Below are 24,916 nucleotides of genomic sequence, written 5' to 3' on the forward strand. Positions count from 1 at the left end.
CGTGTATGAATCGCCTGTGGAGACGGAAATGGATCTCGTCTGCGTTGCTGCTACTGTCAAAGAAACTCCAGGTGTGTTCGACCGTGACCTCCGAGCATCTGTTGTAACATCATGAAATGCATCCATCTCGTACTCCATTGTTAATATTATCTCAAATAAATGTTTGTCACTAATTGCTGTCTTTTGTCATTTCTGCTTCTTGTGCCTCTGCTACTACTTTCCGGTTATGGGTTCCTATGCGATTCGCATTCCTTTAGATGTTACCTACCTCCCCTAAACGTTTGTATCAATATTTTTGAGACACCCTGTATACCTACCAGTACTTTTGCAAAAAAAAAAAAAAAATAAATAAATAAAAAGGGGGGGGGGGTATGGAAGAGATTTCTTCAGTGTTAAAATAATTTATTCCTTAAAGTCACATTACTGTGATTTTAAGGAATACACACATAAAGAAAAAAAAAATAATAACAGAAGAAATGTTAGTAATACAAATAAACCGCTGTTCAAAACCTCCAATACAGAAAGGAGGATTCTGAGAAGTCTTCAGTACGCCCATTGCGCGTACTGAAGACTTCTCAAAGGACTTCGCGTCTTTATGGGCGTTGCTCATTCCCGCCTGGCAGGCTTTTTGAAAGCTCAATTTCCGTAAGTGTTCGAAGTGCAAACACAGGCCGATGTCAGCTCACAGGATGGATACTTCACAGTGTTGTCGTTCATGCCACGAGCCCTCTGCAACGAGCAACATATTATCCACTTTCGTGTTCAAATTCAGTACTGCTCAGTCCACCCCAATCATTCATTATCGTCCTTTTCCTTTTACCACTTCGAAAGCGCATTGACGTAAATGAGCACGAATTTCCGTCATTCAAAACAGAAATGCGTCGGCGGTCTTATTTTGAGCGTCAAAATTTGAAAATTCCCACAAGTTCGTTGACAGAAAATGATTATCCAGATCACTTATCAGAGAATTATCTAGATCAATTATCAGAGGATTAGCGGATATTGAGGGTTCAGCTTTCTCTCGAGGTCTGCCTCTACCGAGGACAAGCTTTCATACGTCTATATGACTGCCTTTACAGTCACCATCTGATGGTGACTCGACATGGTGACTCAAGCGCGTACAATTCTGCAAAAACACAACAGCTGCTACGCTTAGTAGCGTAGAAGTTGTTGCACGTGTTAACTCGCCACATGATGTCGTACGGTACATCTACGCGATAATTTTTCCAATCGTTGATGATTACCTTACACACTTTATTATTGTGCAACGGGGTTCAAAAGAGATTTGTATTCTGCACTGAGAAGTAGTAGTGATAGAAGGTTAAAATGAACACCATTTCACCTTTCAACCTGGTCACCAGACAAAATGACACATCAGCAGCCAAGGGTTTCCCACGAAGAAAGGACTTCAGGGCAGGAAAGAGGAAGAAATTCGAGGGTGCAAGGGGAATAAGCAGGATAAGGCAATATTTCAGACCCACATTCTTGGGAACACCTCACTGCAGCATGAGAGGAATGCGCAGATGCATTATCGTGGAGCAGGTGAGCACCTTTTGACAGTTTTTCAGTCTTTTTTTCTTTTATAGTAGCACATATCATCCAACAAACTAATTCCAAAAAACTGACACCATTATCTTGTCAGCACTTGGTTGCGCCTTTGCCATTTTGGGTGGTGGTAATTATGCATTCTGGGCCACAGTAATGGATCCAAGTTTCATCCTAGAAAATAATTCCTGTTGCTTTTCCTGGCAGATCGACAACATTTCGTGTGCACATTGTGCCTGTTCCTTCTCGTAAGGGAGCAAGTCAAGGAACCCATCTAGCAGACATTTTACTCATGTGCAACTGTCAATGAACTCTCAATGTTTTCCACAGATTCTACACTAATTTGGAGCTCTGCAGCTAATTCTTTGATGCTAATACGGCAATCTTGCAGGATTGTTTATACCAATGTGCAACAACACTGTAACCTGGACAGTCTTCTCCATAAACAGAGACCATTCCTTCGTGGATTTTTTTAGCGATGAAAGAGGAACCGAATACCTGATCTGTATTACGCTTTATCCATTGTGAGTGAGGCCACTTCATCCAGCGCTGCAAAAAACAAAAACAAAAACAAATTGTGATATCGAAATTATAATCTGTGGTTTCAACAGATATTTCATATTTCATCAAACAAATAAAGTCATCTTTCTATCACAATTACTTCTAGATGAACACAAATCTCTTTTCACCTCCTTCCTAAAAGGGATTGGGAAGAGGGGATATTTTTTCCAGGTACTCCACAGCTTAACAAAAAAGGGGGGGGGCAGATGTTCCCCTTGTTCATTTCTCCTGCGCAGTAAAGATCAAAGGCTTACTCACCGTCTTCATATGCGTTAGGGAGCAGCCTCCTGTAGCACGTGTGGGCCCTTCCCCAGTCAGGATTGTTCAAGTTGTTGCAACTTCCATCCAGCGTCCGATACCGTGCTAGGGGATTGCAAGGGCCCATCTGGACTCGTGGACCACACGAACTGCTCCGAAGATTACTCTGCACGGGGATGGGTATCGAGGGTAACCCGAACGTCGCTTCTTCCTTCGTGAGCAGGAATCTGAAAAAGGAAAGTTCGTTGTGAACAGTCGTTGATGTGGAAATTAAGAATAAACTGCCAGTAAAGTTCGCATTAAACGAAGGACTGCTCGCACCACCCACCGCTGATGCTTTCTGTTGTGTGGGTGTTTTTAATTCACGATGTCCGATAATATTTTCTGATAGCTTTGCAGAACTGCTAGGCCAGAACTAGTGCGAAACGGAACATGTTCGGAATTGCCAAAGGTGACCGCTGTGAAAAGGTCAGTATACTTTACTAAAGTAATATTTAATTAATAAACCCACTGCGCTGATTCGAATGAGCATAATTAAATTAAATGAATTCTTAATGTAACTATACGTTACGAGTTCCAGACTCTATACAGGCAACCTTCGTCTTACGCAGGGGATTCGTTCCAAGAAATCTGCGTAAAGCGATTTTCCGTGTTATACGGGGAATACCGGATTATTTCACGTCTTTTGACTGTTTTTATTGATTTCTTTTTCTTTTCTCATATTAATGCGGTGTACAAAATATCTTGAAACAAATAATGACTTAGAACAAAAATCACGCAGAACTCATTTATGGCGTAGCAGATTTATTTTATTTTTTCCAAAATACGAATCCAACGTGGTCTGTCTCGCTCGCCTATATTTTGTTCATAAAATTTGCTTATAACATCAGCTGATCGCAGTGTCTAACTGCATCTACACTTGCAAAATCACTGTAATGCTCCTCTAACAAATCATTCACTGATCGTGCGAATTTACAATGATCGATTCTTTTTATATGAGTGCCTCACTAAATTGTAGGTCTTGCAGCTCTTCATTTGTCAGAGGTTGACTGTGGGCATTTAGTAATTCATTCAGATCATCCGTTGTTACACCTACTTCAGTTGCCATGTTACTCATCTCTTCGACAATTCCGGGAATTGTATCTGAGGGTGAGCGCGCTTCACTTTCAGGGAATAATTTTTTCCATACTCCTTTTAAGCAAGATGTTCAAACTTCTTTATATGATTCATCTATGTTATGAGTTGCCTGTAGGATGCTACATTTTTTCCGCCACTCTCTCATACTGTCCTTGTCTAGACCATCAGTGTCTGCAATTAACCGTTGGAATGTTCGCCCTGAATGGTACGCCTTGAATGTGGCTATTACTTCTTGATCCATAGGCTGCAAAATTGGCGTCTTGTCTATCCTTTCTGTATACATGGTACTCCCCAAATTCCAATTCTGCACTGCTTATATCTGTGTGATACCACGTCTCCAATATTGGGAGGTACGAATTCAATTTGAGTTGGAAAATCACTAAGTGATTCCAAATTAAGAGGATGACCAGGAGCGTTATCTAATAGCAGTAAAGCTCGAGGTTCGACACCAATTTTAGAACAATAATCCTTAACCGATGAACAAAAATAATTTTTGAACCAGTCTTCAAAAATTATTTGCGTCACCATAGCTGTGCGGTTGCTCTTCCAAACAAATCGCTTAAAAGCGAATCCCCGTAAATCGGGGGTTATCTGTAATTCGTTGTTTTGCGGAAAATATTAAAATTATAAAGTTACAAAGAAAATATAACCAGGGACGGCCTCTCGAACATGCTGCTGCAGGAAACAGTCATCCAAATAAATCCAGAAAGTCTTGCTAGTGTGCAAATGACCAATCCACAAGTTCCAGTCAATATCTGGGAAGTTAAAATCCCCCATTATGAGACATTCTCATTTACTAGCTCACTATATTTCTCTGTACAATTGTTCGTTGTACTCATTCGAGTAATTAGGCCTATAACACACTCTTATCCTTATTTTTGCTTCCCCAGTGCTTATGTCACACCAAACAGACTCAACATTGCACTGTCCATCTATTTAAACTGGATGCACTTCCTTTGATTTTATGTTTTTCTTAATTAACAGCATAACCCCTCCTTCTTTCCTGTCTTGTTTATCCTTTCTGTATACATGGTACTCTCCAAATTCCGATTCTGCACTGATTATATCTGTGTGATATCACGTCTCTGCTATCCCAACAATATCTGCCTTTGATGTCTTGACCAACACTTCAAATTCATCAAATTTATTTACTATACTTGTAGCATTGGTATACATGCAAGTATACGTGCACCTATTCTTATTATTAGTTACCCTAACACATCCCATATACCCACCTGCTTCACGATGACTGCCACCGGTCCCTGAAACCCCCAACGCCCCTCGCTCCAGGCCGCTGCTTATTCTAATAGAAGTTGTGCAAAAATCACCTTCACCTCTGCCTACAGCTACTTTTAACCTATTAGAACACCAAGTTAGCAGTTTTCCGACCCACCCAACACTGCCTCTATAGCATCAGCAAAGATTCTTACACCCTTTCTATTTTAGCGTATCCCATTCCTGTAGAACCAGTCTCTCAACTATGGATCACCTTCACGTAATATCGCAAGTAATGGAGAAAGCAAATGAATATAAAACACCATTATGCCTGGCATTTGTGGATTATGAAAAGGAATTTGACTCCATACAGCATAAGGCAATGTTTCGGGCACTGGAAAGACAAGGCATAGATACTCCATATATTATGATTTTGAAGAAAATATATGAGAGTGCTACATCCTTTATTAGACTAGACAAAGACAGTAGCAAATTTAAAATCGAGAAAGGAGTTCGACAAAGAGACACAATATCTCCGAAGCTGTTTACTGCTGCCCTTGAGGAAGCTTTCAGAAGATTAGACTGGTCGCAGAAAGGAGTCAATGTGAACGGAGAGTACCTAAACCATTTACAATTTGCAGATGACATCGTGGTCATAAGCCATGATCCAAAAGATTTAGAGGAAAATCTTAATCAGTTGTGCAGAGTTAGTAAGGATTTTGGACTAAAGATGAATATGGCTAAAACAAAAATAATGATGAATAAGTGCCACAGAAAAGGGAAAGGAAAATAGTTCCACAGAAAGGGACGTAATGATTGAAGGAGCAGTAATTGAAAAGGTGGAGTCATATAATTATCTGAGATAAGTTATTAGCTTTAATAATGATAAATGGGTGGAAGTCAAGAGAAGAATAAATTTTGGATGGATAGCATTCAGCAAATATAGTCACATACTGAGGAGCAATATCCCAGTTTGTCTGATGTGTCAAATAATGAACCAATGTGTACTCCCCACCATGACTTATGGAAGTGAAACTTGGACACTCACCAAAAGAATGTGTAAGACACAAAGTCTTACAAATTAAATTAAATGTCTATATAATTGATGATAGAACGCTAGATTGAGTGATATTGTAAACCTCAAAAGAAAACACTTAAAATCACAAATATTGTTTAAGATAGCGGGTCTCACGCTAATGGAATTTAATTAAGTGGGGTCTATAGTTAATGTAAAAGCAAATACACCGTGAAAATAAACATTAGAAACAGATATACGATCAGTGCCCACACCGGAAACAGCAAGCGAAGATAGCAAGATGGAACAGTGGGGGGTAAACTGATAGAATGGCAAGGGACGGATTGCTCCAGAGATGACAATAGGGGTACCAGTGGGGGGGAGCGTTCTTGTTTACTGCAAACAGAGCAGGCGGGGCGAGACGAATCAAGTAAATGGACGCAGGTGTTTTCTGGATGATACTGAGCTCCGAAATTTCGATCACCTTCCAGAATATTCGAGAATTCTCTAGAAACGGAAGTCCTCTCTACACCGGAAGGAGCTCGACCATCCTGTCATGGGTCATAGGCAAATGAGAATGGAGACGATCATGGTCAGATAGAAATGATTGGTCGAAGAAAGGAGGGGCATTACAAAATTTTGGGAAATAAAAGGGGAAGAGCTCGCGCAAAAAAATGGGTGATAAAGTTTTTCAGAGATGATAAAGTTTTTCGATATGTGATAAAGTTTTTTTCAGAAGGCGATAAAGTTTTTTCGGAGAGTGATGAAGTTTCTTTGGAGGGCGAAAAGGGTGTTTTTGGAAAGATAGGCCCAGGAAACAGTCCCCGGAAGCGATCCACCAGTAGAACCAGTTATGGTGAGTTCACTAAATTCTGATAGCTTTAACAAAGTGTAGATAAGTTACGGAAAGGGGAACTTTCTCGAGATGGAACATTGAAGTCCGAAAGCGTCCACCGAGAAATATATTTGAAAGGAGGGCAGCGAGATAATGCTAACAGAAGAACACCGTACCGTCCTGTAGAAATAAAGTGATGGGAAGCGACCCCCTACTGAATGATCCGGCACAGCAAAGAAGGATACGACACCAGGATGATCGGCAAAGCGAAAAGTGTCCCTGGCAAAGTTTAGAATTCCAGATGAACGTTCCCAAACCAATGGAGGACCCGACGCAGAGCAGAAAGTCACAGGCCACACGTTGTATTAGCGGTAAGATCCAAATCCCCAGAAGTAAGTGGTTAAACAACGAATTTACCTCTATGTAATTGCAAAGGACTGCAGGGAAGATAGATAAATATTAAGTGAGATTTAGGGAAACATACAGTTAATTAAATGCATGTTGTATAGATAAGTAAGGAAATTTTTATTTTATTTTTGTTACACAGAGCATTAAAACTATGATAAATGAATTAGCTTTCGGCTGGGTGGCAGCCTTCATCAGATTAAAATACTTCGAATGGCAGTTGGAATAGAGATGCGCTGCCAGGATGGTGCGTGAGGCACATGGTTAATTGTTTGTTGATGTTTGTGGCTGTGACGTATGGTGGTGACGTGGCCAGCGTTTGTCTATGGACAGAATTACTGCTTCTGTGATGGGGTTAAGTTGACAACCACTGTTCCTGTTCAACGAGGTATCCGAGCATTTTATACTTAACGATTCCAACCAGGTGCGTCTTAGGCAATGGTGGGACTTGTCTACAACTACGACATCGCGGTGTGGGTCGATGTCGTGGTGGGTTGTCCAGACATGCTCGGCAATAGCTGAGTGTTCTACATCCGCCAAACGGATCGCCCTTTTATGTTCTGAGAGGCGTTTCTCGAGACGACGTCCAGTCTCTCCAAAGTAGCAGCTCGTGCAGTCACGGCAAGAGATGCGATAGATCACACCACTCTGTAGAAGGGTGGGTACAGGTGTTTTTATGTTGGAAAGGAGAGAACGCAGTTTCTTTCCTGGGAGTTGGATGCACTTTACCCCATGCGATCTTAGGATTCTACCGATCTGCTGTGACAGGTTGGGGTAGTATGGGATGAATGCCCTCGTGGAAGACTCGTCACTGTTGGCGTTGCTGTTGGTCGTCACGTTGTCGCGTGCTTGTAGATCACATCTGTTAAGGACATCGATGGGGTAGCCACACCTCGTAAGGTCTACTTTGACTCTGGTGATCTCTTTGCACCTTTCATCTGCAGAGCTGGAGTGTGTCCAGGCGCGAGTTAGCAAGGTTCGGGCGGTTGAGAGGAGGTGGCCCCGTGCGCGTGCTGACTGGAAGTTGGTAAATTGGCCAGCACACATAGGCTTACGATAAACTGTCGTCTTCAAGCATGTGTCTTCGCGCCGGACAAGTGTATCTAGGTATGGTATAGAGTTGTTCGACTCCAGCTCAATCGTGAATTTTATGAAGGGCGACAGTGAGTTGAGGTGGGTTAGGAGTCGCTGACCTGAGTCTCTAGGGATCACTACGAACACATCGTCTACGTAGCGACACCAAAAGGCAATGTGATCCGGTGCGTGTGTAAACGCACGTCCCTCTAACTCCTCCATCACGATGTTTGCTGTGACCGAGCTGACAGGGGAACCCATTAAACCATTAAACATGATTGCACCCCCTGTTAAGCACAGTCTGAGGGCGGCAGAAATGTCATCAGGCATCAGCTTAGTTCTGTCGCTGAGGGTTCCATCATTATCCAAGAGTTGTTTTGCGCAAGAGATGGCAAGTTCCACAGGGATGGAGGTAAAGAGTGATACGACATCGAACGATGCCATGACTTGATCTTGCGAGATGGATATAGTGCGGATCCTTTCTATGAGCTCAACACTGTTGGAGACGGTGTAGGTGGTCTTGCCAACTAGAGGAGAAAGAAGTCTCGAGACAAATTTAGACAGCTCGTAAGTCGGTGATCCACAGCAGGATACAATAAGTCTTAGTGGCGTGCCTTCTTTGTGCACTTTCGGCAGGCCGTAAAACCATGGGATCTGATGTCGTAGTTGTAGACAAGTCCCACCATTACCTAAGACGCACCTGGTTGGAATCTTTAAGTATAAAATGCTCGGATACCTCGTTCAACAGGAACAGTGGTTGTCAACTTAACCCCATCACAGAAGCAGTAATTCTGTCCATAGACAAACGCTGGCCACGTCACCACCATACGTCCCAGCCACAAACATCAACAAACAATTAACCACGTGCCTCACGCACCATCTTGGCAGTGCATCTCTATTCCAACTGCCATTCGAAGTATTTTAATCTGATGAAGGCTGCCACCCAGCCGAAAGCTAATTCATTTATCATAGTTTTAATGCTCTGTGTAACAAAAATAAAATAAATTATGAATCCAGAGCACGCAGGCGTGTTTTATTATGTAAGTAAGGAAATATCATAGAAATAGTTTAATGAAGGATGGTTTACAGTTGTGGTCTATTTACCGATCAATTAATGAAGTAAAAGTAATAATTTTGGACGGGTTAGCCTATAGAGCAGGTACAGTTGTATGTTATTTATATAATGTTACTGAAGTAGAGAAATTAGTCGCTATATGCTGAAGTTTACCTGAGGGAATGAAGAAATAAATAATTCCATGTATATTTCATTAACATGTAACTTTAAAGTGCTGGGGAGAGAATAGAATAGAATAGTTTGTAGAGTGGACATAATTCCAGAAGAAGAATTGTTTCAACCATGAAGAAGAATGTAGGATTGTGCTAGATAGGTATGAAAAAGGAAGATATAAATAAATAAATAATAAATGTCAATTGTAATTAAGAAAGAGTTAAATTAAACTGATCGTACGAGATGTTAGTGGGCCTATAGTAAGAAGAAGATGATGGATGGGAGAGCTTAATGACCAGGAACGTGATCCATGCCCTGTACCTATATATGAAGTGAATAATGTGTAATGATTTGTCTTATCTTTTATTTGTAAGTATGTATAATAAACTGATTGTATTTCACTTAATGCAAATAGCGTTTGGTCATTTCTGAACACACAGCAAAACCCAAAGGAGGAGTGCACTAATATAGAAACTCCCTCAGAACCGGAATTCTTCTGTGAGATAACAAGTCAGATGCAAAGTGGGGATTTTTAAGAATATAAATAATAATAAATACTGTAATAAATAATACAGAATAATAATAAAAAAAAAACCCCACCCCCACAATTGGCGATATGCCAGCCAGGAAAACTCCTCAACGGAAGGCTGTGTTTAGGAATGACAAAACAAATATTCATTATAATCAGTTGCTGAAACTGTAAAATTCAGCTGGCGAGCCAGAAAGTGTAAGTTAGAATTATTCATGTATTATTCAGTGGATTATAGATTGAACAGGTAAATAACTGTGGATTTGAATAGGCAAGTATTGATTTAGCATTGAATTGGAAATTATTATTTATGTACCATTGAATTAATTATTGAGATTGATCAGGTAAACTTCAAGGATAGATAAGTGTAGATATAAAGATAATTATTGATTTTTTAATTATTAAAATTAAAAATTAATTTTTATAATTATTGGTTGTTGAATTTTGGCAAATTGATCATTGATCAAGCAGGTAAATGTGAATTGGATTATCTAATATAGGTAAGGAATGGTAGAAAGATTAAGCGGGAGACTTATTGATTAGTTAAAGTTGATAGCTAGAGAGTAATAAATATAAAAATGCCAAGAAAGGGTAGGAGACGCGGTGAGGATTGCGAAAATATTGGGGGCCACAGTAAGGAATACGAAGGCCAAGAAGATCCAGAGGTGAGAATGGTAAGCATCGTAGCCAAGGGGTCAGGGCAAATCAAATACAGTGAGTATTTGAAACCATTTAAGGGGGAATCAGGTGAAAGAGTGGAAAAATTCATTAATAAATTAAAGCTAATTAAGGATAGGGAAGAGTTAAGCGATATTGATATCATAACTATAGGGGAATTTAAATTAGAAGGACAGGCATTAGAAAAATACAGGCAGGCTACAGTGGCAGAAGAAGTAGAAACGCTCCACAGATTTACTGAAACATTAAGAAAATTATTTGGGAGAAAGAATGACTTGTTAACCAGCATAGGAAAATTGGGAGGATACACGCAGACCACTCGCGAAACAGTAAGCGAATTCCACCAGCGACTTCTAAATTTAAAAATAAATACAGAAACATCAGAATCGGAGAAACAGGCGTTCGAGAAGATACTAACAGGGCAATTCATCACAGGGCTCAGGCACAATTTTAAAAAGGAAGTACTAAGGAAAAAACCAGAAACATTAACGGAAGCGTACACTCTCTCATTAGAAGAAGAAAGACTTGAAAACTTTAGTAGAAATACGGGGGCAAAGGAAATAAACGCAGTGACCGACAGAAAACAGCCAGAAACAGGGAAGGAATCAAAGGAGTGGGGAAATGAAATCGAAGGGTTATCTAAACATTTAAATAGCATCGAAAGGAAGATGGAATGGATGATGGAAAGGCTCTCTTTAAGCAATGATGCTAGGGAAGATCCGCAACAAGCTGAAGTGAAACAAAGATTGGGTAGAGAATTAAATTCACGAACAAACGAGGGGAGAGACAAGGATGGGGGTCGTAAATGGTGTTATAGGTGCCAGAACACCGACCATTGGACCCGCGACTGCAAAGTGAGATGGGGTGCTAAAGATAACTGGGAAAGGGGAGAGTATTGGGAACGAGACAGGTACCCACACTTTAAAAACCCCAGAAACATGGACAAGCAAAGGGAGCAAAGGCATTGCGCTAAACATTGTCAGTACAGGAATGAACGAGAGCGTATTAACAATGCCGTAGTTAAGAGACATAGATCTTTTAGACACGCCCGCTGGGAGAGGCAAGCATTACACATAAACACAACCAAAGGAAAAAACATATCTTTAGGTGCTGTAAGTGATAATGGCAGGGGAAACGACCTGTTATATGTAAAGGGCAGCTTAGGAGGGGTACCAGGTAAATTTCTGGTGGACACAGGAGCCTCAAGGTTTATTTTAATGTGGGATTACCTCATCAGATTCTACAAAGGGTCAAATAAGGGAGATGTGAGATGTTGCCGCAAAGTTCTAGTGGAGGGGGTAGGTGCTGAAGAAATTTACACCGATTATATAGTTAGAGACAAGATAAGACTACGGGGATGTGAAAACATGGTGCCCCATTCATATTTAGTGGCAAACAGGGTAAACAGTCGTCGACATGACGCGATACTAGGAACGGACTTACTAAAGAAATTAGGAGCCAAGATAGATCTGGGCAGGGGCAGCATTAACTTCGGTAGTGATACCCCTGAGAGTCCTAAAGTAGATAGAAGGCGAAATGCAGGCGGCAGAGTGCAGTATGAGACAAAAAGAGGGGAATCTTCGAACGGAAGGAGTGTGAAGGAATCAGAAAGGCGTAAGGCAAACACTATTGATAAGGTTCTGATTGCTCAAGAAGAATTAAGGGAATTAAAGAATAGGAACAAAACTAATAGGACTAATGAGAGCAAGTGCCAGGAAAGTGGAAGGATGTTACACGTGGGAGTCTTGGAAATGAGAGAAAGAGTTAATGTAAATTCTGGAAAGAAAACGTCTCGAATGGAAGAGAGACATGAAGATAGCCAACTTTTATATAAAGTGGAAGAAAGTGGCAATGAAGAGAATCGCAATCAATTAAAGGCAACAACAGAGCTCAAAGGAATCGAAGGACTGGAAACACAGAACAGAAAATTCCAATAGGGAAAGGATCCACAAGTTGGAGGAAATAAACAGGATGCAGCAAATGTATTTAGGAGGTTTATTCGATGAAAATATGGGATGGGAGTAGATTTAGTTGGCCTAATATATTTAGATTGTGTATATGTATATATTTTTATAGAGAATGCTAAGGGCGTCACATACAGCTATGGGAGGTAAACAGGTAGACACTGGATTAGTATAGTTTCGAAATTTAGCAGTGGGTCAAGCAATTGGTTTTCTAATGAATATAGATAATCTTTGAGGAAAACTAGAAATACTGATTATGGGAGGCGTCACCGAGGTGATTTTGGCGTCAGAGGATAGTGAAGCACAAGAAGCTGTATATAAAGGGGATCGGTAAATAGATATACAGTGGACCAAAATTGCGGGAAAGGGTGTATTAGAATAGAAAAATTTACACATGCATAAATTTTTCTGGCAAGGGTTGACGATTGTAAGACACAAAGTCTTACAAATTAAATTAAATGTCTATATAATTAATGATAGAACGCTAGATTGAGTGATATTGTAAACCTCAAAAGAAAACACTTAAAATCACAAATATTGTTTAAGATAGCGGGTCTCACGCTAATGGAATTTAATTAAGTGGGGTCTATAGTTAATGTAAAAGCAAATACACCGTGAAAATAAACATTAGAAACAGATATACGATCAGTGCCCACACCGGAAACAGCAAGCGAAGATAGCAAGACGGAACAGTGGGGGGTAAACTGATAGAATGGCAAGGGACGGATTGCTCCAGAGATGACAATAGGGGTACCAGTGGGGGGGAGCGTTCTTGTTTACTGCAAACAGAGCAGGCGGGGCGAGACGAATCAAGTAAATGGACGCAGGTGTTTTCTGGATGATACTGAGCTCCGAAATTTCGATCACCTTCCAGAATATTCGAGAATTCTCTAGAAACGGAAGTCCTCTCTACACCGGAAGGAGCTCGACCATCCTGTCATGGGTCATAGGCAAATGAGAATGGAGACGATCATGGTCAGATAGAAATGATTGGTCGAAGAAAGGAGGGGCATTACAAAATTTTGGGAAATAAAAGGGGAAGAGCTCGCGCAAAAAAATGGGTGATAAAGTTTTTCAGAGATGATAAAGTTTTTCGATATGTGATAAAGTTTTTTTCAGAAGGCGATAAAGTTTTTTCGGAGAGTGATGAAGTTTTTTTGGAGTGGTATATTTTAGAAGGAGTGATGAAGTTTCTTTGGAGGGCGAAAAGGGTGTTTTTGGAAAGATAGGCCCAGGAAACAGTCCCCGGAAGCGATCCACCAGTAGAACCAGTTATGGTGAGTTCACTAAATTCTGATAGCTTTAACAAAGTGTAGATAAGTTACGGAAAGGGGAACTTTCTCGAGATGGAACATTGAAGTCCGAAAGCGTCCACCGAGAAATATATTTGAAAGGAGGGCAGCGAGATAATGCTAACAGAAGAACACCGTACCGTCCTGTAGAAATAAAGTGATGGGAAGCGACCCCCTACTGAATGATCCGGCACAGCAAAGAAGGATACGACACCAGGATGATCGGCAAAGCGAAAAGTGTCCCTGGCAAAGTTTAGAATTCCAGATGAACGTTCCCAAACCAATGGAGGACCCGACGCAGAGCAGAAAGTCACAGGCCACACGTTGTATTAGCGGTAAGATCCAAATCCCCAGAAGTAAGTGGTTAAACAACGAATTTACCTCTATGTAATTGCAAAGGACTGCAGGGAAGATAGATAAATATTAAGTGAGATTTAGGGAAACATACAGTTAATTAAATGCATGTTGTATAGATAAGTAAGGAAATTTTTATTTTATTTTTGTTACACAGAGCATTAAAACTATGATAAATGAATTAGCTTTCGGCTGGGTGGCAGCCTTCATCAGATTAAAATACTTCGAATGGCAGTTGGAATAGAGATGCGCTCCCAGGATGGTGCGTGAGGCACATGGTTAATTGTTTGTTGATGTTTGTGGCTGTGACGTATGGTGGTGACGTGGCCAGCGTTTGTCTATGGACAGAATTACTGCTTCTGTGATGGGGTTAAGTTGACAACCACTGTTCCTGTTCAACGAGGTATCCGAGCATTTTATACTTAACGATTCCAACCAGGTGCGTCTTAGGCAATGGTGGGACTTGTCTACAACTACGACATCGCTAAAATGGTCTTGGGCAGGACACATAGCTCGAAGACATGATGACAGATGCACTAAGAAAATAACAGAATGGTACCGAAGAGGAGCTAGAAGAAAACCTGGAAGACAAAGGCTGAGATGGATAGATGAAATTCATGAGTTTTTGGGTAGTAAATGGATGGCCAGTGCTCAAATTAGAAGGAACTGGAAAGTTCCTGGAGAGGACTTCATCCTGCAGTGGATTGAAAATGGCTGATGATCATGATGCAAGAAAGCAAGCTTATGCAGCATCAGCCAAAAAAGAAAAAAATTAAATTAAATTAAAATTAAAAAAAAAAACGCTCCGATTTCATCACTCAGTTCGTTTCAGATACCTGTCCAGCACGGCCTTAAATTTATTTAGGCTATCAACTTCCACAACAAGAGATGGAAGTCTATTCCACCAACCAACTACCCACTGGCTAAAGGCAAACGTCTACAATTGTCGTTCCTCAATTTGAATTTATGCCCACTCAGGTGATTATTCTGAGCAAGAGGAAGAATTCCATCAGCATTGAGCATGCTCAAACCATTCAAGGCTTTATACACCACAATCAGATTACATCCCAAGTGCGAAGTAATCGGATTCAGTCTCAAGACACTGTAATCTGAAAAAGTTAAGCCTTTCTTCGTAAGAGCAACCCTTCGTTCCATTCACTAATCTTGTTGCCCTTCTCTGTACTCGTTCCAACAGATCTACATTCTTCTTAAAATGAGGCCTCCAGACCTGTATACGGTACACAAGGTGTGGCTTGACCATTGCCTTATATAAGGGGATAATCACCTCCTTATCCCTGCTAGAAAAAATCTTGTATATCATTGACAACACACCATGAGATACTCTTGCAGACCGTCTGCACAGCTCAGAATTTTATATCTGCCTGCACAATTACCCCCAGGTCCTTTTCATTCTCTAAAACTGTCAGCGTAGTACCACAGAGGTGATACGTTACTCTGAGGTTACTTCTTTCCATATGTAGTACTTTACATTTGTCAATGTTAAACTTCATTTGACACCTCTCAGTCCATCTGCTCAACTTTTCTAGATCCTGTTTCTGCAGCGTCGTGTCGTTAGTATCACGACGCTGCTGCAACATCGTGTCATTAGTGTCTTTAACAACCGTGCCAACCTTCGTATCGTCTGCAAACTTGGGCATTAAGCCTGATATACCATCATAAATGTCATTTATAAATACAGAAAATAACAATGGACCCAACACTGAACCCCGAGGGACTCCACTAATAACATTAGTCCTCGAAGAGCATTGTCCATTGATTACCACACTCTGTCTTCTCCCCCTCAACTATCCCTTTATCCATAGAGCAATTTGCCTCCAATGCCACACTGCTCCAATTTGTGCAGCAGTCTTCCATGTGCAACAGTATCAAAAGCCTTTCGAAGATCCAAATATATGATATCAAAGTTATTCTTTTCATCCAGTTACTTTGTGACTACATCATAGTATCCAATCAAACTGGTCAGGCAAGACTTCCCCTTAACAAACCCATGCTGTGTCTGAGCTGTAACTGAAGTCTTGTCTAGATGATCCTGCAGTGCTTCTTTAACCAGTGCCTCCATTAATTTCCCTGGAACAGAAGTTAAACTAACAGGTCTGTAATTACCTGTGTCTCCCTTTGATCCTCCTTTGTGGATTGGGGTCACATTTGCACATCTCCTGTCAATGGGTACCTGCCCCGAGTCCACAGAACCTCTCATAATTATGACTAAGGGTTTCTTAATTCTTTGCCGCCTCCTTTAATATAACTGGTACCCGATATATTACGATTTTGAAGAAGATATATGAGAACGCTACCTCCTTTAATTTTTAATGAATTTATTTATTTTAAATTTAATTAATAATTAATTTTTTTGTTTTATTTTATTATTATTATTTTTTTTAATTTACTTAAATTATTTTTGTGTTATTTATTTACTTATTTATTTATTTTTATTACTTTATTTTATTTTAATATTTCTTTTTTATTTACGTTATTTTATTTTATTTTTTATTATTTTTTTTGCTGGCTTCCAGGTTTGGGCAGCCTGGGGGCGGGATTGATGGCACCCACCGGCATTGCACTGCCTCTGGTGGGTGCGGGATTTTTGGTGCAAATTGCACTGACAAAGCAGTAGACCCTGGCCCAGCATCATGTCTTACAGATGGGCACCTGATGTCAGGCACTCAGATGGTGCCTGCTCCCTGGTGCCAAAGAGGCCTGTGTTTATTTTTATTTTTTTATTTTTATTGACACAGAATATATAGGTGGAGATGGACATTAGTCTGGGTGCCACCCTTGACATGTATACATAGAATACAATACAATCCTCAAACTTTCACTCTGGTGGGGCATTGGCATGCCCCAATGAAAAAAAAATGGGGATCACCATCACTATCGACCCCCTCTCCTTCCTACTTCAACCCCTAGTCTTCAGCCTTCCCTCCTGGAGTATAAAGAAGAAGGAAAAATTCTTCTTTATACTTGGGCATGACCACCAGGTCAATGGAGTTTACAATAAATTAATCAATACAAATTTAATCGTATTTAGCAGTCACGGGCTTGAACCCAGGCTCACTCAAAGAGCATGTGCTACTTCACTCGGCTACATCTATGGAAAAGGACCTTTGTTTCGGTTTCCATAATGCAGGAGGAATATTGTTGCATCCGAAAGAGCAGGACTAAAATATTTACAAACTATAGAAATATTTAAAATATTTACAAAATACTAAACTATTTACAAATATACAAACTATATGGAGACAGTTGTCTTGCAATGTGTCGAACGTTTGCATGAGTCCTACGTACACACTGTACATTGTCAAAAGAATGTGCCTGATTCTTCCCAATAACCCATTTTGTTCCCTCCATTTAACGTTCACGAACCTCCTGCACGTGCTTCACTGTCTAATACATGACCATGCTCAGCATCATTTGATGTTCCATCGTAACGTTTTTGTATATTAATATCAGTTGAAGAAGGGAGCCATCGTCCTGATATAGATTGTATGATTGTAAATAATTTTGTATTTTTAAATATTTTAGTTTTATGTAAATATTTCTATAGTTTTGTATAATAATAACATTATAGTAATATACTACTATAATAACGCACTGATCGAAATCTAATCAGGAAATGACCTATGTAATTATTTAACCGCGCATTTGTAGCGATGTAATTGCCCCGCACTCTTCTCCCATTGGCTCGAATAAATATCACTAGGAGAAAAACTTTTTTAATGCGTAGAAATATAATGTGTTTCCCTAGACTGAAGCTGTAAACTTTAATCCGGTGCTGCCGACAGCAACACCAGAGATTCAACAACCTTTGCTGATTAAGATAAAAAATAAATAAATGTGAATATCGAAACCGTTCCTTGCGTGTCTAAAAACGTTAAGCAGTGGAATGGGGGAGCGGCGATATACAAGGTAATGACTAGGGTTCGGATTTTTATAACCTTAAAAATGTCGAAACGTGATGAAAATATGTCAGTAAATTTAACCTTAAATATGACTAAATAATTTACCTTTACATACCGTATAAATGATAATATTTACTTCTTTTATTCTTTTAAAGTTGTACAACGACTCGTTATATATAAATTTCTAACATAACGTTAGAAATTTAACGAAATATAACGAAAATATCACAATTTGCAAGGTTTTTTTTTTTGAAATATAAACATTAAAATAATTTTTTTTAAACATACAAAAACCAAAATGTATAGGCTGAGGTACTAGGCTACTAACAATTAAGTTGCTAAGTACGTTCCATGGCATTGCGATACCTGTATCCACTCCAAATGTTTTGGAGTTAAATCTCCTTCTATCATCCGCTATTATTTGCTTGCAAGCAGAGAAGGACCTCTCAACATCACAAGATGTGATCGCGGCAAAATTAAACGCCTTAATGACATCGGGAGCTAGAAGAAGTCCTTCAACGGCCGCATCCTCTAAAACTTGGGAAATTTTGCATATGGGAAAAGCATACCTGGTGAGGAACTTCGTGAGGTACAGAAATGATGAAGGAAACAACACCCACACAACAACGGAAACAAAACGGTACAACAGAGGGACTTCGTTCAAAAATGGCAACGTAGCACTGGCTGCCATGATACAGATGCATCACTGCAAAAGGTGAATCTAGCAACAGCTGCACGATTAGTTTTATCCGGAACCTTTGATGCAAGGAGATACGATTTAAACGGTTCATCTGCATCAAGCTTTCCAACAATAAAATTAGCTATACAGTATATCTATCTGCCTTCACACCTGAAATTCTCCTTCTCCTTACGTTCGCTTCGTGCAATAACGCTATAACGTTATGCTGTTGTAATTGGGATACTTTCGCGCATGAAACCTTAAAAATGTATTTATATATTTATTTAAGATTATTTATAAGAATTATTATTATTTTCCGATTTATACGAAAAAACTAAATATGCACGAGCATTAAATTTGGAATGTCCATATATCAAAGCGTCCAAAAATAAAAATTATGATAGATCTATTACCAGGTAATTAATTAACTTTCTTAAATAAACTAAATGCAACAAGGCATAATATTTAAGAGTTTAAGTTCAATATAATATCGGTGTAGATACACCATAGATAACTCTTAAAGAACAACTACGATAGCAGTGTAAAAGGCATCATTTCAACTGTATCTCATATTGTGCTCTTCCTTCAAAACGAGTTACCCGCGTATTGCACTACCTCGAATAAGTAACGCTTCACTAATAGAGAAGACTGTTGTTACTTGTCTTACCACCACCCACCGATGAAAAGCCAACCAGCTTTGAAACGGTGCCTTCTGAGTGATGGTATTCACTGAGAACAAGTAACAATAGTCTTCTCTATTAGTGAAGCGTTACTTATTCGAGGTAGTGCAATACATGGACAACTCGTTGTGAAGGAAGAGCACAATATGAGATACAGAAGAAATTATGCCTTTCACGCTACTTTCGTAGTTGTTCTTTAAGAGTTATCTATGGTGTATCTACACCGATATTATATTTATTAATTAATTTCCGTACCTCTTTATTGCACGCGTTGCAATATATTATTTTTCCATCCGTTTGGTGTGTGTCTTGAGACTTTTTTTTTTTTTTTTTTTTTTGAAAACCCCAAACACGAAAGGTATCAAAACCTATAGTACTTAGTACCGTGCATGGGTCGAAGGAGAAGTATGGGGGGAGGGGGATGCCAGAAACTTTGCTCTAGAGACTAAACATGGGTTTCACCACTTCAAGCCTCCAATAAGCAAAGTGGCGGTATTTCACCGGTTGATGAAAGTCATCTACCACCTACAAAAGAAATCTATTTTCTAAAAAGCTCAATTTTGCTCGATTTTGGCTTCATTTCGCCAACAGCTGAAGTCTCTACTGAAGTATAAAATAAGTTGAACGAATAAGTCGTTGAACTCAGTATAAGGCGAAACTACTGTAAAGTTTTAAATTATAGCTAAAATTACACTACGGTGTCGTTGAGTGACTAAAGAGCCAATCGAAATAACTTTGGGATTTAGACGCTCGTGCCCGCCCAAGCTGGAATGTGAAATATTAAATGTAAATTCCCACGGTTTTTTAGAAATATATTTTAAATTAATTTGATAAATAATTTGTCGATTATCGTAAGACGAAATATGAAAGTTTTATGTCAGCAAGTATAAAACTATGCAATTGCGATATTTCCTACAAAATGTCAGGAGTTTATCTAATAAGCTCCACTCCCTCCAAAAGCTTTTAACTCTAATCATCTGTTTAACGGAGACCTGGCTGACAAATGAGCGACAAATTGATATACCTCTTAAAACTCCCCCTTACAAAGGTATCGGAAATAGTAGAGGTATGGGAAGAGGAGGGGGCGTCCAAATATTCTTTCCAATCCAGTGGCAGGCGACTAGAGTTAAACTAAGCCAGTCTAACAACTTTGAAGCTTTGTGTGTAACGCTGATGAACCGACAAATGAAAATACAACTCTGTTTGGTTTACCTCCCTCCTTACCATTCCGAAGTTACACGGATTGAACTTCAGACCTGGTTAGTAACAAGCTTAGCCCCTACTCAGCAAACTGTTGTAGGTGGAGACTTCAATATGCCAGTCCCAAGACATGTAAAAGCTCTACAAGACTTAACGTTAACCTTGAATTCTTTATATCTAACGAGACATATCACACCGCCAACGAGAAAAGGTCAAGCTTTAGACCTAGTATTCCACAACTTCCCCAACTGGAATAACATACCCAACCCCTTCACATTCTCATCAGATCACTCACCTATCACCTGTACCTTCTCCATACCAACGTTGTCGGAAAAGAAAATTAGAAATTACTATTCGGATACTCACTCTGATCTGATTTTTTCTCCAAAATTCCTGAAACCTGATATAGTTATCAACCATCTCTCAACCATTAATTGGGATAATTTATCGTCGCTATGTGTTGAAGAAGCAATCCAGACCCTAGTTGAGCAATTGAGACATATCGCCACGATCGGAGCGTCTAAACAAGTCAGAATTACTGAGAGAACCCAGCGGTGGTTCCATTCGGATATGAAAATTGCCTTTAGAAGTAAGCAGAGGGCATATAGAAAATGGTTAAAATCGAGAAGCAGTACAGACCACGAAACCTTTAAAAGAGAGAGAGCTCGTTTCCTTCGCTTCAAGAGAGGAGCACATCAACAGTATATATTATCCCAAATTACAAAAACCAGGAGAATTTTCCCAAAGCGCAACAACCATCTCAATATGGATGAAAAGCTATTTGAGGAGTGGACTCGCATTTCTTTCGATCATCAAGATGCGACCATTGAATTTTCGCCCCTACCTAGTGTAAACCAGAACACTCTTTCTGCCATGGATGATGTTATTCTCACTAAGCAGCAGCTCATTGACGCCATAAATGGCCTGCCCAACAAAGCTACTAAGGGCCCTGACGGTATACCGCTGTTTATAGTTAAGGTGTGCTCTGTGTACATAGTGGATCTTCTCTTAAACATCTTCCAGAAGTTTTTTAAAGACAGGCACCATACCGGAAATCTGGAAATCTTATTATGTCAAACCTGTCCCTCTAAAATTGGAAATCCCAAGATGCCTAAGGACTTCTGTCCAATCTCCATAGGATGCACATTATTAAAGATATTCGAAAAACTCATACACCCAGTGATTATTCAACACTGTTTTGCTCACCGACCACCCTACCTCCACACAGTCCTGCACCATAGGTCCACGACCTCTAATCTCCTCGATACTCTCTTCAGAGCACAAAAAGCCTTGAATGACAGAGCCCAACTAGACATAATCTTCTTCGATATCAAATCTGCCTTCGATACTGTCTCCATTCCTACACTTATACGCATCTTAATAGAATATTTCAAAGTATCTAACCAAATTGTCGGCATTCCGAAGTCCTTACTACAGCGGAGACACTTAATTATAACCAACGGAACTCACCAGAAAACAACTTATACAACGAGGGGTGTACCTCAAGGTGGGGTGATGTCGACAACCCTCTTTGCAATCCTACTTGAACCATTCCTCGCAAAAAATCCAAATTTTAGTTCCTTCGCTGATGATCTAAAATTCTTTATCAATTCAAAAGACCCCAAACAGATACAAAAAATTAATAATGAAACCTCCAAGCAAATTCAACAGTTAATTGACTTTTTACAGCGAGCTGGACTCCAATTCAACAATGCCAAGTCAGCGCACATTACAATCACAAAGAGGAAGGTCAAGAATGACATTCGAGTTATGGTTAATTGTGAGTCAGTCCCCAAAGTTTCATTTCATACTGGCCTGGGACTAACGTGGGATGAAGACTTAAATTTCGAGAAACACTTCCTAAAGGCAAAGAAGAAGACCTATGCTGCTTTCTGGGCTATCCGCCAAGAGCTCGCAGGCTGTCACAACACCAGACTGATTGGACAATATATTAATAAATGTCTCACACCCATACCACTATATGCCTCAGAAATCTGGTCCTCTGCATCTACCTCTCGATGTAATAAATTTCTATCAATGGAATATTGGATTCTGCGGTGGCTGAACCGTCTGGGAGGGAACCCCTTCACAATCTCGAAATCCATTCTCCTAGTCAACCTGGGCATGACCTCCTGGAAGCTAATTGTCCTAAAAAAAATCTGTCAACGCTTACCAAGCTGCTAACTCGCCATATTGATGCCCCATCAATAAAAGATATCATCGCACGAACAAGAGGAAGAAACAGAAGGCAGACCGAGCATGGGCGTACCGAGGTGAACATGTGCTCGAAGGTGCTCCAGAAATTTATCAGTTTTAAATGGTTTTGTAAAACTATTCAGTGGTGATTTTTCGTCTACCAGGGACTAAACTCACAGAGGATCTCTAGATCTGGACAAGCTGCATCAGGTCGTCAGATTCAAGGTAATTTTTATAATTTTTATCGTTGTTTCTACTTCTGACAAAGAAAGTCATTCTCGCCAGATCAGTTGCGGACAAGATCAGCGCAACCCCCCGTTGATTGTCTCCTGCTAAAGCCAGCCGCCCCAGGGCACACTTTCGAAGTGACCTTCCCATAGATCACTCCGTTTAACGTAAAAACGCTGAAGGTATTTTAATCTTTCACTGACCCTGCTTTGCCATTACATTTCAGTTTAGTCAGCATGGGCGAAAATTTGATATGTACCGGGTGTCTCAAGGAAGCAGATTTTCTACTTGTATGTTCTTCCTGTAAGCAGGTATGTCTCTGCGGACCTTGTAGCCCATATTCGGATGTAAAAAAGCTTGCAAAGAAAATTAAACTTGCGTGGAAATGTGATGTCTGCAAAACGATCAATAATGACAGCGATAAAGTTGATACTGCGCATCCCACCTTTTACAGAAAACATTCGGAACAGACTGATCCCATTGGCTGTGATGAGCTGAGAGTCCTAGTGAACCCAATTCAAGTCGCCGTTACGGAATTGGTATCCGGACTAGATCAGTTAAAAGATTCTCACATGCGTCTGACAGAGAATGTATTCGCAAAACTCGAACATCAGCATAAAATGACTACAGAAAGTAATTCCACTGTCATGGAAGCGTTCGTCATCAGCAGTTCCGAAATTGTGATGTCAAGAGTCAGCTTCATGGAAAATAAGCTAAGGAACCTCCAGGAGACCTCATCCGACGTCATTTCGAAAATGGAATTCGGCTTTAGTATGATGAAAGCGAACCTCGTAGAACTGCATGATAACGTCACATTTCTGCACCGATGTAACAAGGACATCAAGCTCATTCTTCTAGGCACCTACAATAAAATCGAACTGAATAAGTCCGAGGATTCTAGAGAGCTTGTCAATCTGCTCAACGCGCAGGACCTTATTAAGATTTATAAAAATTATGAAAAGACCAATATCATGTTAATTTGTCCTGAGTGTAAAACAAAATCTAGTCACGTTCCTTCCGCTCCAAATCCTAGAAGAAGCGACTCCGCTGAGGCCTCGATCGACATCCCTGATCAGGCCGAATCCACTGGTCTCCAACAGCCTCCTTCAGAAGGCACGAACGAACAGTGTTCTTCCCAAGGAAAAAATCATTCTCGATCACAGGAAAAGACAACTGATGAATATCATCCCCCACTCAGGATCAATACCAAGCCATTCAAGGAAAAAACATTAGGAGCGAATAAGAGTTTTCAACGCAATGAACGATTTCCCCCTCCTGGAGAACCAGCGTCTGAACTCCAAACCTCCTCTTTCCCCTCCTCACATAAATCACAGAAGGACAGCACCACCCATTTTCTCCCGTCTCGGGTACAAAACTATTCCGTCCAAGACTCAGAAGTAAGCCAATGTGCTACATTTGCAGATGTCCTTAAATCTAATTATTTAACCGTCCGGACACCTTGGAAGAATGCCCCCAGCTTACGGGTCAGGCCGCACGCACCAGAGGAAGAGGGGCAACCAATTCCCGGCATGCAAAGTCTACAATCTGAGGCACCGGAGCTTCCCTATCAACCAAATCACACCCGGAAATTTCAGAACCACAGCAAATCATCCCGAAATTATTCATCTCGCCCCCACATTGAGGAAACAACCAAACCAAGACACCAAACATTTCCTAAGATGACACCGTGCAAAGGGAAGCAGAAATACACAAAAAACCAAGTAACTGCACCAGAAAAGCCAAACTACAACATGAAGCCCACAGTCGGGACTGCTAACTCAACGAAAATACATGCAATTCCGCTAAAAATCTCATCACATGAAAAATCAATTTTTGTCTCCAGGCTTTCTCCACAGACAACTGTTGAACAGATGTGGTCTTATTTGAATGAAGACTTAGGTATAGACACAGAAGTTACCAGGC

At 40.2% G+C, this 24,916-nt stretch overlaps 1 protein-coding gene across 1 annotated transcript in view; it reads right to left on the reverse strand.

Moving 5' to 3' along the window:
• Positions 1-24,916, reverse strand: part of LOC150089104 (chorion peroxidase-like) — a 149,609-nt gene that overhangs the window by 82,815 nt on the left and 41,878 nt on the right. Inside the window, exon 4 of the mRNA XM_090371062.1 lies at positions 2,365-2,591. Within this exon, the coding sequence (XP_090227188.1) occupies positions 2,365-2,591 (227 nt within the window). The remainder of the gene's footprint in view (positions 1-2,364; positions 2,592-24,916) is intronic.

The sequence above is a fragment of the Mastigoproctus giganteus genome, chromosome 3 (genome assembly GCF_048544385.1).
Source record: "Mastigoproctus giganteus isolate SK-2022 chromosome 3, ASM4854438v1, whole genome shotgun sequence".
NCBI lineage: Eukaryota > Metazoa > Arthropoda > Arachnida > Uropygi > Thelyphonidae > Mastigoproctus > Mastigoproctus giganteus.